At 45.0% G+C, this 16,068-nt stretch overlaps 1 protein-coding gene across 3 annotated transcripts in view; it reads left to right on the forward strand.

Annotated features, from left to right (window-relative positions):
• Window positions 1-15,134, forward strand: part of LOC147882082 (Radical SAM superfamily protein) — a 66,943-nt gene extending 51,809 nt beyond the window's left edge. Inside the window, exon 10 of one of the 3 annotated variants that reach the window (XM_087401838.1) lies at window positions 14,468-15,134. In XM_087401838.1, the coding sequence (XP_087257964.1) occupies window positions 14,468-14,602 (135 nt within the window). In that variant the 3' untranslated portion in view covers window positions 14,603-15,134. Of the gene's footprint in view, window positions 1-5,847; window positions 6,778-14,467 lie in introns of those variants that run through there. The other 2 variants (XM_087401839.1, XM_087401837.1) reach the window with 2 other exon arrangements.
• The last annotated feature ends 934 nt before the right edge of the window (window positions 15,135-16,068 follow it).

A 16,068-nucleotide genomic window follows, 5' to 3' on the forward strand; every position in this document is an offset into this window, starting at 1 on the left:
AAGCTAGGTGGACAAGCTCATGCAGGAGTTTAATTTGACAATTCGGTACCGAAGAGGGAAGGACAATAAGGTTGCTGATGCGTTGTCTCGCATTATGCACAATATGAGTTTTACGGTATTAGAGAGTGCTCTAATGACCGAGATTAGAGAAACTCAAAAGGTGGATGAGTTTGTCCAGAGCTTATGGCCTAAAGCTCATGTGTTTAGACCTAGGGAAGAAAATGATAACTTGGCATCGAGAAAAGGCCAAACATATGTAAGATATATTATAAGGGATGGTATGCTGAAAAGAAATGGCAAGGTTCTAGTACCTAGTCAGAATGATCTCAGGAAGAGAGTCATTCGACAGTGCCATGATAGCCCATGTGCGGGACATCCAGGAGTCGAGAAGACATATGATCTCGTGAAGCGAGATTTCTTTTGGCCGAAGATGAAAAAGCATATTCATGAATATGTGACACGGTGTTTTTCGTGTCAGGTAAGCAAGGCCGAGCGAGTGAAGCCACCCGGACTTTTAGAGCCCTTGGAGATACCACTAAGGGAGAGAGCATTTCCATGGACTTTATTGTAGGGCTGCCTACGACACAAGGTGGTTATGATTCTATCCTTGTGGTGGTTGATCGTCTAACCAAGATGGCTCACTTCATTCTGACTAGAGAGTCTGTTAGTGCCCCGCAAGTGGCGGATTTGTTTATTAGACATATATTTCGTCTGCATGGATTGCCTAGATCCATAGTGTCAAATTGAGATGTCAGGTTTACTGGTCATTTTCGGACAGCGGTATTTGAGACACTAAGGACTGAGTTGGGAATGAGTAGTGGGGATCATCCTGAAACGGATGGTCAGATGGAGAGAGTCAACTAGACTTTAGCGGATATGTTGAGGACATATGTGTCATTGAGGCAACATACATGGGACATGTGGTTGCCATTGTTAGAGTTTGCCTACAATAATAGAAAACATTCCTCTACAGGGTTCAGTCCGTTTGAGCTGAACTATGGTTATAGACCAGCGAATCCAACTATAGTTGGAGTACCTCAGAAAGTGCCTAGTGCCGTGAACTTTGTGGTTCAGATGCGGGAGATGCTAGCACTTGCGAGAGCTAATATCCGCCAGGCTATGGATAGAGCCAAGGCGTATGTGGATGAAAACCGGTGTTTCGCGCTTAAAGAAATTTTTACATATAGGTGACTCACTAATCGAAGGTGTGGTTTTGTTTCAGGAGATAGAGGATAATGCAAGGCGCAAACCAACAAGAATCTTGGACTGAGGAACAATGCAAATACGAAATCGGAAGATACCCACGGGGTTGGTTGCATGGCATGGTCTGCCTCTATTAGAAGCTACGTGGGAATCCGTATACCAGTTGCGAAGAGTGTTCCCAGACTTTATCATCGAGGACGCTGATGTCTGAAGGGGGAAGGATTGTTACGCTCCAGCCGAGGTAGCATGACCTCGGAAGAATCAGTCGACATTTCCCTTAAAGGATCTATGTTTGTAATATATCTGTTTGCGCTTCATGCAAATGATCGAGAGGGAATTAATGTCAAGGTCCTAGGTGAGGGTTGATAGCACCAGACTAGGTGGATCTAAGGCTAAGGGCCTAATGCAAGAAATGCTCCTAGGGGCAATTGGAATTAAAGTATCCCAGGAAAGGCCCTATGATGATGACATGTGGCATCTAGATCCATCTAGGGAGATGGGGCTTGTTGGAGTTAGTGAGAGAAAGGGGAATGAGCTTTTACGTGATTTTGTTGATTTCGACTTCTCTGTCAGCTCTCACGCTCTAACAGGAATTGGCTGGGAGGATACTCGTGGTGCTACTCCCGTGATATGCACTAGATGAAGGAGAAAGTTTGTAACACCGGCTGTCCATGTGCCGAATCCTGATCCAGAGAAACCTGGAATGTGTATCTCTCTGCTCCACTGAGATGGGCCCCAAAAGTGTGGATCTGTAAAGGATTGCGAGTCCTTCTGACTCTCGAACCCCTCCTGTATCCCTCGTCTCATCTTTGTAGGCAGACTCCCATGTATACCCGTTGACTACTGGTAGTGGGCGCTCTAGACTCTGATGTGTCTATGTATAAAAGACTATGTCATGACCTGTATAGGATTCCGAGAAGTTCCCTAGTTTTGACCATAAAGTACCATTATAGTTCCAGATGGTGCAAGATAGGGTCTCGGATGTCTAAGTCTCATAGGCCCTGCCTCTCTATGCGGGAGGAGAGGTGGGTGTCCGATGGGGGCCTATAAGGAGTCGTCCATCTCCTACTACTGCCCACTTCCCCTCCTTGCGGGCCTGATCCCATTGCTGCAAGAGAAAGCGCCTCTCCTCAACCTATAGTGGAGTGAGGTTCTCATCTATGGAGATTGCTGGCTGGTCTCGTAAGGCTCACCTATGGCGTAAAGCCGAAAGTCATGCCTAAGCGTCATGGAACCGTATGATAAGGGGCTGCTCTCGGTTGGGGTCCCTCCCTACCCGCCATGCTCTCTCAATCCTGTGCTTAGTCGCCCCTAAAGTAGTGGCCACGTAGGCCGTCGCATCTGCCATCGGTGTAGTCTCAGTGCTTGGGATCCCACATACTCTGATGTTGAGAGCCTTGCTTGCTCTCTGCTGCTGCTCTAGGAGGGTAGCTGAAACGGTTACCCTTGCAGGTTCCCGTTTGGCTACGTCGACCCATCTGGATGTCTCCTCGATGGCAGATTGCATGCTTGCAATCTGTGCCTCACAACTGGGGTGCTCCCTGGGACTGTGCGTATAGCAGTGACCTCCTGTCGGAGCTACAAGATCTCCCGTCTGAGCCCCTGAATAAGATAAGCTTGGTCTCAGATAGCGTGAGACTGCTTCTGTCCTCCATCAACAAGTTCTCTAAGCCTCTGATGGGTCAGCTCGTCCTTGCTCTAGCGGAAACTGAAAGGAGTGTGGCATGAAAGTGTGGGGATGAGACTGGAGGCTGGGTGATGACTGGGTGAGATGGGTGCGGTATGGAGATGATAGTGGCGTGGAGGAGGCGATCCCAGCCTCGTATGCAGTAATCAAAAGCGAGGCTGGGTATTCGCGTATAACGGATGATCATCTCTTGAATCTAGTGTAAAGGCAGGTGGTCGCTAGACAGGTCATAAATACTCGCCACATATTGCGAGGCCTCCGGGGCCAGGATCAACTGAACCAAATCAGCCGGCTTCCTTGCAGCGAGCGACTGAGGAGATTTAGGAGGTCTGAGACTGGGGGCTGCCCTTTTAGATGGATTCTGTGGGGACAGACAGTGGGTGCGAGGTGGGTATTGATGTATCACTAGAGCAGCAGATTGCCCCGGTACTAGAGAGTTTGCGGTGCAGCTTCTTTACAAAAGCTCGGTCAAATTCTCCTTAGCAAGCAGGCCCTTAGAGGCCAACCAAGTCCTCCTTGCTACAACTTGGTACATAGCATTGTGCTCGTGCTTTCATAGGGGATGCATTGGTTAGCTTAGGCGCTTGGTGCAGAATTTGTTATGGGCTGGATCGGATGGCACATGGAACACCAGAGCGAGAGTAGCTTGGTAGACAGTGATCCTCCTGCAGGCGCAAGGAGGCTTGGCATCATAGACCCAGAGATGCATGATCTCACCCTAGGCTCTGAGCCCTAGAAGCTCTTGCTGCACAGCAAGGGCTTCTCAGGAATACCCCCGCACAGGTGGACAGTGGTAGCAGTCCCATAGACGGATATTTTTAGAGCCCCCCTTCATAGGGAAGGAACCCCCTTTGATGAGGAGCCTTTTCAGAGTTTGGAAGCGCCTGCCTGGGATACATATTCGGGTCAGTCCAACTTGACGCGAGGAGCTGATCATTTGGTACCATGTGGTTCGCGATTCAGAGGGACGGATGCTAGGACAGCGGTCACATATTGGCTGGGCACGGTGGGACAGCGGCCCTGTGAGATCCTTTAGGATTTGGAGACAGCTCCCTTTGGAGGTGGACCCACAGGGTGGAGGCACATCGCTTCCAAGGGGGGCATGCGTACGGATGGTAGAGATTGAGGCAACGATTCCCGACTTTGGTGGGAGGGACTGAGCACCACCTGGACCCCCCCATCATTGGTCCAGTCAGTTCTTGAGGACAGGAGTGCCTCTTAGGATATAGTTCCTATAGCTCAGGTAGGTAGTTCCTATAGCTCAGGTAGGGCACACGGACAAAGTGGAGGAGGTGCCCTTCTTCTCTTATATTACCTGCATTGGTGGTCGCATGCAACTTGAGGCAACAGCCTGGACCCCTCCAGGGAGCGACATTGGGTTGAGTAAGAGGTCCCGAGACCACGGAAGATTTCATTTTTCGTCTAGATGATGGCTCATGGAGTCTTGCCCATTGGCCCATGGTTGCAGCAGATGCGGGTGGATGGCAGCTGCCACTGCTGCATGGTCAGGGTGCTAGAGATGATCCCCCATTGTCTCTGGAGTTGCCCATCAGCACAGAGCATCTGGGTAGCAACTTTCAAGATTGTGGACAGCATGCAACAGATGCAATGAGATTTTACATGGGGGATGGTTGCATGGCTTACAGAGGGGTGTCACGCTTTCCTGATTGGCCTAGCCTCTCCATCTTACAGGATCCAAGGCCAGCACGTGGCTAGGATTAAGGCACATGATGCAGTGCTTCCCTCCTGCATACGCCCTACGCCTTCGCCAAAGGACAGTATTTGGGAGAGGGTGTGCAACGTCATTGTATGGAACATCTGGGCTGCCCACTGCAGTTTAGTGATGGGAGGACATCAAGTTCCCCCAACGGCCACTCTTGTGGCCATTTGGTAGGACATTATTTATACCCTGTGCACCATCTGGGAGCATGGGCTTTGGGGTCTAGAGTGACCGTCAAAAGGCAGGGACGTTTTCTACTAGGCATGGCCTACATGCACCTTGTATATCCTCACCTCAAGAGGTATTCTTTGGCTTTGGTTTTTTCCCATGGTCAGCACCTTTCGGTCTTGCTGATTTGTATGCTTGATTTTTCAAGCATTAAAAGAAGTTCCTTCTTAATAATAAAAAACTGCCACTAGACAATACATTAAAACTCTAACAAACATTAGGGTAGTGATTGGTGAGGTGAGGCAGATCAATGGGTCCAAGCGGGATAATTTGCAAGTGGGCTCAAAGTCCATATTCCTCCTCCTTGAAACGTTCCCCTTTTGACCGTCCTTTCAATTCTTGTTCATGGGTGCTATAAAATTAGCATTAGAAAAAATGAATGACAAAAGGGGATGTGGGATTGGCACTTCTACATCAAATCTATACCGGATGCATTTTGATCTCCATTAGGACAAGCATGCTTTTAAACTAATCTAGATATATCTTTTTGACAGAAATTTGCTCGTCAAATAGCATTTACATATAGGTGTCCAAATATGCGTGGAGCTGTGCACAATCAATGAATGTGATTGAATGTCAAACAATTGTTCTTAGAACTTCTAGATGGTTGACATTCAATATAATTAATGAAAATAGTCTATATAAATGACTTGAAGAGTGTTTCCCCTCACTCGAGTTGGCTTTCAGAAAGAGCATTTGAAAAGTATGAGAGATGTTGACTTTAGATATCTGGGGTAGGTTTAGTGTCATTTGATCAATAGGGACCAAGGCTTCCAATGAAAACCCTCAGATGGAAACCTCGGACGAGGCCAATTAATATATGGAAGAGGAACTGAATATAAATATACCAGTGGTCAAACTGTTGTTCTGTGTCTGTTAGAACTTTTTTGTATCCTGATTCGTGCTTCATAGATGTTCTGTCTTGAGCCCCAACGGTTTGTTAACCTTCGTTTTCCATGAAAAGTCCTGCATTGGATAATTCAAATAAAGCTGACTGTTGAATTTGCAGTTGAAGGCATTTGAAGGGGCTTTGAATAATCGTGGATTGACTGCCAGTATTCGGCAAACTCGTGGCTTGGATGCCAATGCTGCATGTGGACAGTTGCGAAATGAATTTCAAAAGGTTCCCCTTTCCGTTCTTGAAGGCGTTCAATGATCACATGCCAACTCACTGATCACAAGTTTGATTGAATGGAGCTGACAGATGGGTTCAAAAGTTTAAATCCGCATGGTGGGAATCTAAGGGCATGAAGAGTAAGATATTTCTATCGATGGGACGTGTGTCTTGTTATGTGCTACACTGGATCTGTCTGGTGCCACCAGGGTATTGTAAACAAGAATGCAGGATGTAAGCCCTCGTCTCTATATGTCTGGCATTTACACCTTTAGCTCTCAAGCAATTATCTATTCGTGTTCACTAAAGTTCAAGCTTCGGATGATCTGTGCTGTTCTTCCCATGTTCAGTGGTTTGGTTCCCGGCTAACTGTCACCCTCAATTTGGATCTTACTGAACAAGTTCTCAGTGTACTAAAATGAAGAGATTGCTTGTTACCATTTGTCGTTGTTAGAGCTAGATTGTATCCTTATAGGTGCATCTTTCCCAAGTTTTTCTCGGAAATTGTGCTTGCCAAAGAGATGAATTTACAACGTCACAACAGATGAAGGAGATTGCAAGGACTGCTTTTGAAGATCTCTACTCTTTGGTACAAGCTTTTATTATGGTTGAATCCATCATACCTCTGAAGAAGTGATAAAAACACAGCCATTGGTCTGTGAGTGTATGAATACTTAAGAGGCATGTATTTGTACATACCTGTGGCCTGACTCAAACTGATGAGAGAGACAGTGATGTGATAGTCTGTACTCCATGCTGTATGATTGACGTTTATGGGTTGAACTTTTGTGAGCGGACTAGTGTGAAGTCAAGAATGCATGAGTTATATATGTATATATGTATATACATATATATATGCTCTTAATAATCTTTATTCTCTTAAGCATCTTTATATGTATTACGGGCCCATTTGAAAATTTACGAATAAATTAGGTGAACATAATTTTGTTCGACGTTGCATCTACTGTTGGAGCTGATGTCATGGATGGGGATGAAAACCTCAATGCCAAGGCATGGCAGAATAAGCTGTGTTGAACTGCATGGACTTCAGATGGCAATGACATAGCCGGTGATGTGATAGTCTGTGCTACTCTACTCTGTGTATGACATTTTTGGTTCAAAGTTTTGTGAGCGAACTTGTGTAGTCAAAACCCCACAAGTTTTGTTTGGATAACAATGCTACATTTGGGAATCAAGTGAATTTCTATACATGGCCCCCCTCTCTCTCTCTCTCTCTTTGAATTTCTATACATGCCCTCTCTCTCTCTCTCTCTCTCTCTCTCTCTCTCTCTCTCATGCACTGCAATCATACAAAATCTTGCTATTGCCCATGATTGAACTAGATTTATACATAGAGAAAGGGATGCACGTGTTACAGCTTACAAGTGATGTATTCTAAAACAACACCCTGCCTTGGTCCAAAGAAAGCCCCCAATGAAATGCTGGAAATGGCTCTCTTACGCATTATCACTAGCCCATCGTTGCACTCTCAATAGTATATATGAATTCAAAGTTCACATTTCAGTGAAAACAACTACCATTATTCTGTTCAATTATTTTTTTTGCAAAAGCAATAGCTAACACTTGTCATTAGTTGAGAAAACAGGTTTGGACATTCGAAGGAAGCAAGACCTGAAATTTGACGAGTCTTTAATGTTGCTGCGCAGAGAATTCAAGATTATAGTAGGGCAATCTATGTACTTGGGATGACTAAAATGAATGTTGGGATGAAGCATTATTGGTCCCTCGTTGGTTGAATGTGGATGGCCAATGTATCCTTGAAGCATTGGGAGAAAGAAATTCAAAGAGGCTAATTGAAGCCGAGAGAAAGGCATGAAAGAAGTTTGTTGCGTTTTATGTAGCTAAGAAGTCCTTAATGTTGGTCCTTAATGTTGGTCATAGTACTTGTTGACGGCTTGCACCTTGGTGGTTTCCTTCCATGTTGAGCATAGTTCATGTTGATGTTACGTTATCTTTGGAATCACATATCTTTGATTGGGATAGTGGCCTTCACTAGGGTCCTTTGTACTTGATAATCCTTGCGCAAGTGTTCATGTCATTGAAGTTGGATTGTCGTAGCATTGATACGAGACCTAGTAATAAGACATGTCACAATATATTTAGAGGTGAGCTTAATACTATTGAAAGTAATAGAAAATTTGGCCTTGGTATTCAATTGCATTATTTAGAAGAAACTAACGCAATTGCAAGTATTATGCGTGGTAACGTTCTAGCGAGATGACCTCCCAATGCAGCTTAGGATAACATAAACTTTGTTGAGAAAGTGGGAGACCGGATGCCCTGCTCCAATTACGGCGGCGGCCCTGCTCCACCTTCATCACCTGGGCTGCTGCGTCTCGATCAGCCCTCAATCATCACTCTCGACCAAGCAAGCCATGGCGCAACAATTGGTCGCCGTTCCCACTCACGACTATGGCATCGCCTTTGAGGGTCATGAACTCCACTCGCATGCCTTTATCGGCAAGATAGAGGTGGGTCGAAACCACCCCTGGATTGAAAGAAGCGTTCACTAAGCTTTCACCAGATCTATGGGAGTGACGGTCTTCTTCATGGCATGAAGCACGCCGTGCTCCAGCACTCCTCGCTCGAACTTGACGTCGCCACGATATGCCACCATGGTGCCGCTCTTCATCCATATGTGCGACAGCGGAAGTCCATGACTCCCCGAGCTACCCAGGTTGATGTGTAAGAACCGATCGTTCTCTACTTGAAATGCCTGTTGCGGTATTGGCTTCAGATCAGGATTCTTCTATGTGCAGGATTTGGCTTTGTCGGCATCCTAACACATGAAAAGCCCATTACTTCGACGGTTGAGCCTACCTTGCCGCTTCTTTTCACTGACCCACAGGCAACAGTGGCCTGGTCTGCCAACCTCTTTTCGGACTTGCATACTGATATCAGTTTCAAGACCATCGTCGATTGGGAGGGGCTTTGCAGAAATGAAGTTTGCTCCAAGCATTGGCCATTGCTCCAGATGACGAGACTCGCATTTGCCCGATATAGTGTGTGCGTGTGAGACGTGTCTGCCCTCAGAAATTGGTCCTGGTAATCACTCCATCCTCTAATACTCTTAGAAAGTCATCTCAGTAGAACTGGATCTTGGTGGGGAATTCATGTTTCCCGATGTATAGAGTATCCAAGCTGATTGAAAGGGGAGGGGGCGGGGGGGCGGGGGGAGGGAGCCGATCCATATGAATACTTGAGAGTCAAACCATATGGGTATGCTCTCTTGTAGCTAAAGAGATGAGTACTCTGTCATATATAGGCTTGTTGCTGAAGAGGAGATGAGGACTAGTATTTGTATCATTAGATAAACGAGCAAGGATCCCCTCCCTCCTAAGCTATCAATGAAAGTCGTGTTCTCATTAGTGTAGAGCCTAAAGAGTGTTGGTAAGAGGAGGCATCCTTGCTTCACTTAGATCATGCTCTCAAGTCCTAGGTCTTACAGGGATGAGACTTCCGAATAAGAGGGCTCTAGCCAAGGATCAATTGGACCAACTTAGTCGGCTTCCTTAGAGCGAGTGACTGAGGAGGTTTAGGACGTTTGAGATTGGGGGATTGCCTTGGGTTTTAGATAGATTTTGCGTGGGCAGACAGTGAGATGCCTTGCGTGCGAGGTGGGTATTGATGTATCCGTAGAGTAGCAAATCGTCTCGAAACTAGAGAGTTTGTGATGCGGCGTCTTTACAAAAGCTCGATCAAACTCTCCTTAGCAAGTAGGGCCTTAAAGGCCAACTAGGTCCTTCTCGCCACAACTCGGTACATAGCATCGTGCTCGTGCTTTCATAGGGGATGCATTGCTTAGCTTAGGCGCTTGGTGCATAATTTCTTATGGATTGGATCGGATGGCACACGGAATACCATAGCTAGAGTAGCTTGGCAGACAATGATCCTTTTGCAGGCCCAAGGATGCATGGTTTCACACTAGGCTTTGAGCCCTAGAAGCTCTTGTTGCACAGCAAGGGCTTCTCACGAATACCCCCGCACATGTGGACAATGCTAGCAACCTCACATGGATCTTTTTAGAGCCCCCCTTCATAGGGGAGGGATCGAAGCCTTTTTCAGGGTTTGGAAGCACCTGTCTAGGAGACGTATTCTGGCTAATCCCACTTGATGCGTATAGCTGATCATTTGGCACCCAATGGTTCGGTATTCGGAGGGACGGATGCTAGGACATCGGTCACATATTGGTTGAGCATAGTGGAACAACGGTCGAGACCGCTCCCTTTGGAGGCAGAGGATAGGGTGCAAAAACTATCGCTTCCAAGGGGGGCAAGCGTATGGATGGCAAAGATTGAGGCAATGATTCTCGACCTTGTTGGGAGAAACTGAGCACCACTTGAACCCCCCATCATTGGTCCAGTCAGTTCCTGAGGATAGGAGTGCCTCTTAGGATACAGTTCCTACAGCCACCATGGAGTTTTTACTGCTGAAAATATTATAGGGTGGGAATGAGGGACCTCTTGCGGGCCGAGATAGAGAGGGACCGTTGGGATGGGCAGGTCTTGGATGGGCTAGGGTGGAAGTGTATCAGCATAGTAGGTCAATTAGGCAAGATTTGGACTATTGATCGAGATACAATCCTTTCAGAGAGGAAGGGAGCACGATGACACCTCTGGTTATGGGAGGGTAGACCTTTGCGGGACATTGAGTGGGGCCTGGGTGAGTGGTTTTGGCTTGCTCGAGTAGGGCACAAGAACACGGTGGAGGAGGTGCCCTTGTGTTATATTACCTACATTGGTGGCCTCATGCAACTTGAGGCAATAGCTTGGACCCCTTAAGGGAGCGACATTGGGTTGAGCAAGAGGTCCCCGGAGAGGTTCTCGCTCAATTTTGGTAGCGTCTTCGAAGTATCTTGAGACCACGGAAGATTTCTTTTTTCGTCTGGATGATGGCTCATGGAGTCTTGCCCATTGGCCCATGGTTGGAGCAGATGCAGGGATGGCAGCTGACATTGTTGTATAGTCATGGTGCTAGAGACAATTCCCCATTATCTTTGGGGTTGCGCAGCAGCATAGAGCATCTGTTTAGCAACTTTCAAGATTGTGGCCAGCAGGCAACAGATGCAACGAGATTTTACATGGGGATAGTCACATGGTTTACAGAGGGGCGTCACACTTTCCCGATTGGCCTAGCCTCTCCATCTTACAGGATCCAAGGCCAACACGTGGCTAGGATTAAGACACATAATGCAATGCTTCACGCCTTCGCAAAGGACAATATTTGGGAGAGGGTGTCCAACGTCATTGCTTAGAACATCTGTGTTGCCCGCTGCAGTTTAGTGATGGGAGGACATCAAGTTCCCCCGACGGCCACTCTTGTCGCCATTTGGGAACGTGGGCTCTGGGGTCTAGAGCGATTGTCGAAAGGCAGGAGCGTTTTCTACAAGGCATGGCTTATAGGCACTTTTTATATCCTCACCTCAAGAGATATTTTTTGGCTTTGGTTTTTTCCCATGTTCAGCACCTTTCGGTCTTGTTAATCTGTATGGTTGGTTTTTCAAGCATTAAAAGTTTCTTTAAATAATTAAAAAACTACCACCAGACAATACATTAAAACTCTAACAAACATTAGGATAGTGATTGGTGAGGTGAGGCAGCTCAATGGGTCCAAGCGGGATAATTGGCTAGTGGGCTCAAGGCCCATATGCCTCCTTGAAACCTTCCCCCTTTTGATCGTCCTTTCAATTCTTGTTCATGGGTGCTATAAAATTGGCATTAGCAAAAATGAATGACAAAAGGGGATTTGGGATTGGCACTTCTACATGCAAATCTATAGTGGATGCATTTTGAATTCCATTAGGACAGGCATGCTTTTAAACTAATCTAGATTGAGCTTTTTGACATAAATTTTCTGGTCAAATAGCATTTACATATAGGTGTCCAAATATGTGTGGAGCTGTGGAGTGTATGGCAGAAGCATTCATTAATTTTGGGTGTGGAATTCTTGGTAGAAAGTGGAAAGGGTAAAATGCAAGTGAACAGCAAGGAATTGTTAGCAAATTAACACTATTCACTTTGATCACACAATATAAGCTATATGAAAACAACCTGACTCCTATTGAAAACTATTATGGACCTCAACCCTACTGGGTTTGTTGGCTTATTACAAGGACTTGTAAAACGACTCGACTAAGGTCCCTAAAGACTTGGTCAGCTAGTTGCTAATAGACACAGACTAAGGCTCGAGGCCTTCACGACAAAGAGAGGGAGAAAATCATCTTCATTAGGATATATACTGTCTTACAAAACTACCATGCAAACATGCAATGATGATGCCCATCTCTAGAGAGCTCTGAAACGTCACTTGCCACTTGTGGATCTCTAGGAAGCTTCACATGTAACCAGTCAACCGATTCGAGTTCTTGCATGGCTCAACACCCGCCAAGCATCGTAGACCAACAAATTGCCGCCACGTGGTGTCGCCCCACAATCTCACAGGCATCAAAGCCCAAAATGCGAGCATCGTAGCTCAAATACACCAGAAAGAATCTTTCTACGCCGAAAATGAGCACTCTGTTGAACACCATCTTGATTCTAGAATGCCCAATCTTGATTGGGTAACTCAGTTGACACTAAGCCTGCCATTTCTTCAGATGTAGATTCTTGAGCTAAGCATGCCTTATTCTTCTCTTGCTTTGCTGCTTTATCTTTCTGTTTTATCACACAAAAGCGCTCAATGGCTTGCTGCAGTAGTGTCATGTGCGCTTATCTCTGAATGGAGTTCTTCTATCTGTCTTAGCATAGCAGTGTCTCTAGTGAATGTAGACTCTTCTTGCTTTTCTTTTGCCATTAGCAAGCCCACGCAGTCAATGAAATCCGCTTCATCATCTAACTAAAGTATGCGTGATGTCCTGAAGTATGTGGAGGGTAGACTTTTCAGTAAGATCACTTTCTGGTCTTCATCCTCAATTTTTGAACCACGATCTTGAAGTTGTTTTAGCAACGACTGCATGCCATTGAGGAAGCTGGCCAGATCCTCGTTGTCATCCATGCATAGATTGTACAATTACTGTTTCAAATTAGCCTTCGAATGGCGCATCTTCACTCCAAACAACGATTCGAGAATAGTCCAGTTAGCAGCAGCAGCTGACTTAGTAACTTCAAGATGATGAAAGTAATCCTCATCATTCCAAATTGCTTTATCACTGTCCTTCCTCCTCGCACGTTTCTCAGCCTCTCTAGAAGTCGGCTCTTTCTCTGTCCTAGATACAATACCCCACAAGCCTTTCTGCTTCATAAACCACAATCTAGTGCCAGCTCGCAAAATTCCGGCCATTGAACTTGATTAACGTCGCCTCTGCCTTTGTCTTCTTCCCAGAATCCATGAAACAAGGAGCAGATACCTAAAGTCTCTTGAAAACAAGCCTCCATTAATAAAACTATCCTTGACTTTCTTCTTCTACCAGACGAACTTCGAAGTCTCCTAAGCTAACAAGGGAAAGCAAGTGTTCCTTTCCTAGAATTTCTTCGATATGCACACCAACTCGATTGTAATATTTTGATCACAAGCTCACTGATTATTTGCTCTGATACCGCAGTTAGCACATTAACACTATTCACTTTGATCACACAATATACGCTATAAGAAAACAACCCGACTCCTTCTCTTGAAAACTACTATAGGCCTCAACCCTACTGGGTTTGTTGGCTTATTACAAGGACTTGTAAAACGACTCAACTAAGGACCCTAAAGACCAAGCCAACTAGCTGCTAATAGACATAGACTACGGCTCGAGGCCTTCACGACAAAGAGAGGGAGAAAATCTTCTTCATTCGGATATATACTGTTTTACAAAACCGCCATGCAAACACGTGATGATAATGCCCGTCTCCAGAGAGCTCTGAAACACCACTTGCCACTCGTGGATCTCTAGGAAGCTTCACACGTAACCACTCAACCGATTCGACTTCTTGCATGGTTCAACGCCAAAGAGCACCGTAGACCAACAAATTGCCGCCACGTGGTGTCGCCCTAGAAGATCACTCAGGAATCATAATCAATGAATGTGACTAAATGTTAATCTAGATGGTTGCCATTCAATATAATTATGTAAAATATTCTATATAAATGGCTTTAAGAGTGTTTCCCCTCACTGGAGTTGGCTTTCAGAAAGAGCATTTGAAAAGTACAAGAGATTTTGACTTTAGATATCTGGGTAGGTTTAGTGTTATCTGATCAGTAGGGGCCAAGGCTTCCAATGAAAACCCTCAGATGGAAACCTTGGACGAGTCCAATTAAAATATCGAAGAGGAACTGAATATAAATATACCACAGTGGTCAAACTGTTGTGTGTGTGTGAGAACTTTTTTGTATCCTGATTCGTGCTTCATTGATGTTCTGGGTGGAGCCCCAACGGTTTGGTAACCTTTCTTTTCCAAGAAAAGTCCTGCATTGGATGATTCAAATAAAGCTGACTGTTCTTTCATGAGATTAACATATCTTTTGGCATTTGGGATTCAATTTTTAAGTAAATTTATTCATTGATTTGCAGTTGAAGGCATTTGAAGAGGCTTTGAATAATTGTGGATTGACTGCCAGTGTTTGGCAAACTCGTGGCTTGGATGCCAATGCTGCATGTGGAAATCTGCGAAATGAATTTCAAAAGGTTTCCCCTTTCCGTGCTTGAAGGTGTTTAATGATCACATGCCAAGTCACTGATCACAAGTTTGATTGAATGGAGCTGACAGATGGGCTCAAAAGTTTAAATCTGCATGGTGGGAATATAAGGGCATGAAGATTAAGGTATTTCTATCAATGAGACTTGTGTCTTGTTATGCGCTACACTGAATCTGTCTTGTGCTACCAGGGTATTTTGAAAGAAGAATGTAGAATCTAACCCCTCGTCTCTATATGTCTGGCGTTTACACCTTTAGCTCTCAAGCAATTAAAGTTCAAGCTTTAGATGGAACACACGAAGCAGCTGATCTCTGATGTTCTTCCCATGATCAGTGGTTTGGTTCCCGGCTAACTGTCACCCTCAATTTGGATCTTGCTGAACGAGTTCTCAATGTACTAAAATGAAGAGATTGCTTGTTACCATTTGTGGTTGTTAGAGCTAGATTGTATCCTTGTAGGCGCATCTGCTTCTTTCCCCAAGTTTTTTCTCGGAAAGTGTGCTTCATAAAGAGATGAATTTACAATGTCACAATAGATGAAGGAGATTGTAAGGACTGCATTTGAAGATCTCTACTCTTTGGTACATGTATTTGTACATACCTGTGGCCTGACTCAAATTGATGAGAGAGAGAGTAATGTGATAGTATGTACTCCACGCTGCATGATTGACGTTTATGGGTCGAACTTTTGTGACTGGACTAGTGTGAAGTCAAGAATGCATGAGTTATATATATATATATATATATGTGCTCTGAATACAAAATGGAGAACATATATTTGGGAGGTGGAAATGAAAATGTTGCACGTTCATGGTATGTAGTGTGCAGGTTTTCTGAGAACACGGTCAATGACAATGACAATGACAATGACAATGACAAAGATAAAGACAAAGACAAAGACAATGATAATGGATTCTTTGCAAAAAAAAAGACAATGCATAATGGAGGCCCTTCTCACTACGTTTGGTGGGTGGAAGGCCTTGATAGAATGGCAACTCAATCTAGGAGGACATTCCGTCCTATAAATAACTGTCCTCACTCCTCTCATCGATTCATCCATTCCAATTGCATCTTGCTTTCATCGATTCCTTCCCTTCGCCATGGCCAACTTCCTCATTGCCTTCTTCTTCTTGTCGCTCTGTCTCCCTTCTCCTTTGCAAAGCATCATCCGCAGCCTAGCCTCACCCTCCCTAAGTGAGCTTGCTTGATATTCATCGATTCCATCTTTTGAATGGCATCAATCCTTGTTTTTTCCATCATGATCCCTTCATTCGAAATGGTGTGCCTCAATTTGGCGAGAAAAATGGTTTCTATCAACAGTGGATTGCAAGTAGCCAAAATTATAAGAAAGCACCATAGTATTTTGTTTCTCATGCTATGCATGATGTATTTCTTCCATGAGTCATACTTTAATAGAAGTCTTTTCATTAAAAAAAAAAAAGAGAGCACCAAGAGGATTCCTTGTGTGATCCATTCA

This window comes from Dipteris shenzhenensis, chromosome 30 (assembly GCF_047967505.1).
Source record: "Dipteris shenzhenensis isolate YYH24624 ecotype China chromosome 30, Dip_SZ_1.0, whole genome shotgun sequence".
Lineage (NCBI taxonomy): Eukaryota > Viridiplantae > Streptophyta > Polypodiopsida > Gleicheniales > Dipteridaceae > Dipteris > Dipteris shenzhenensis.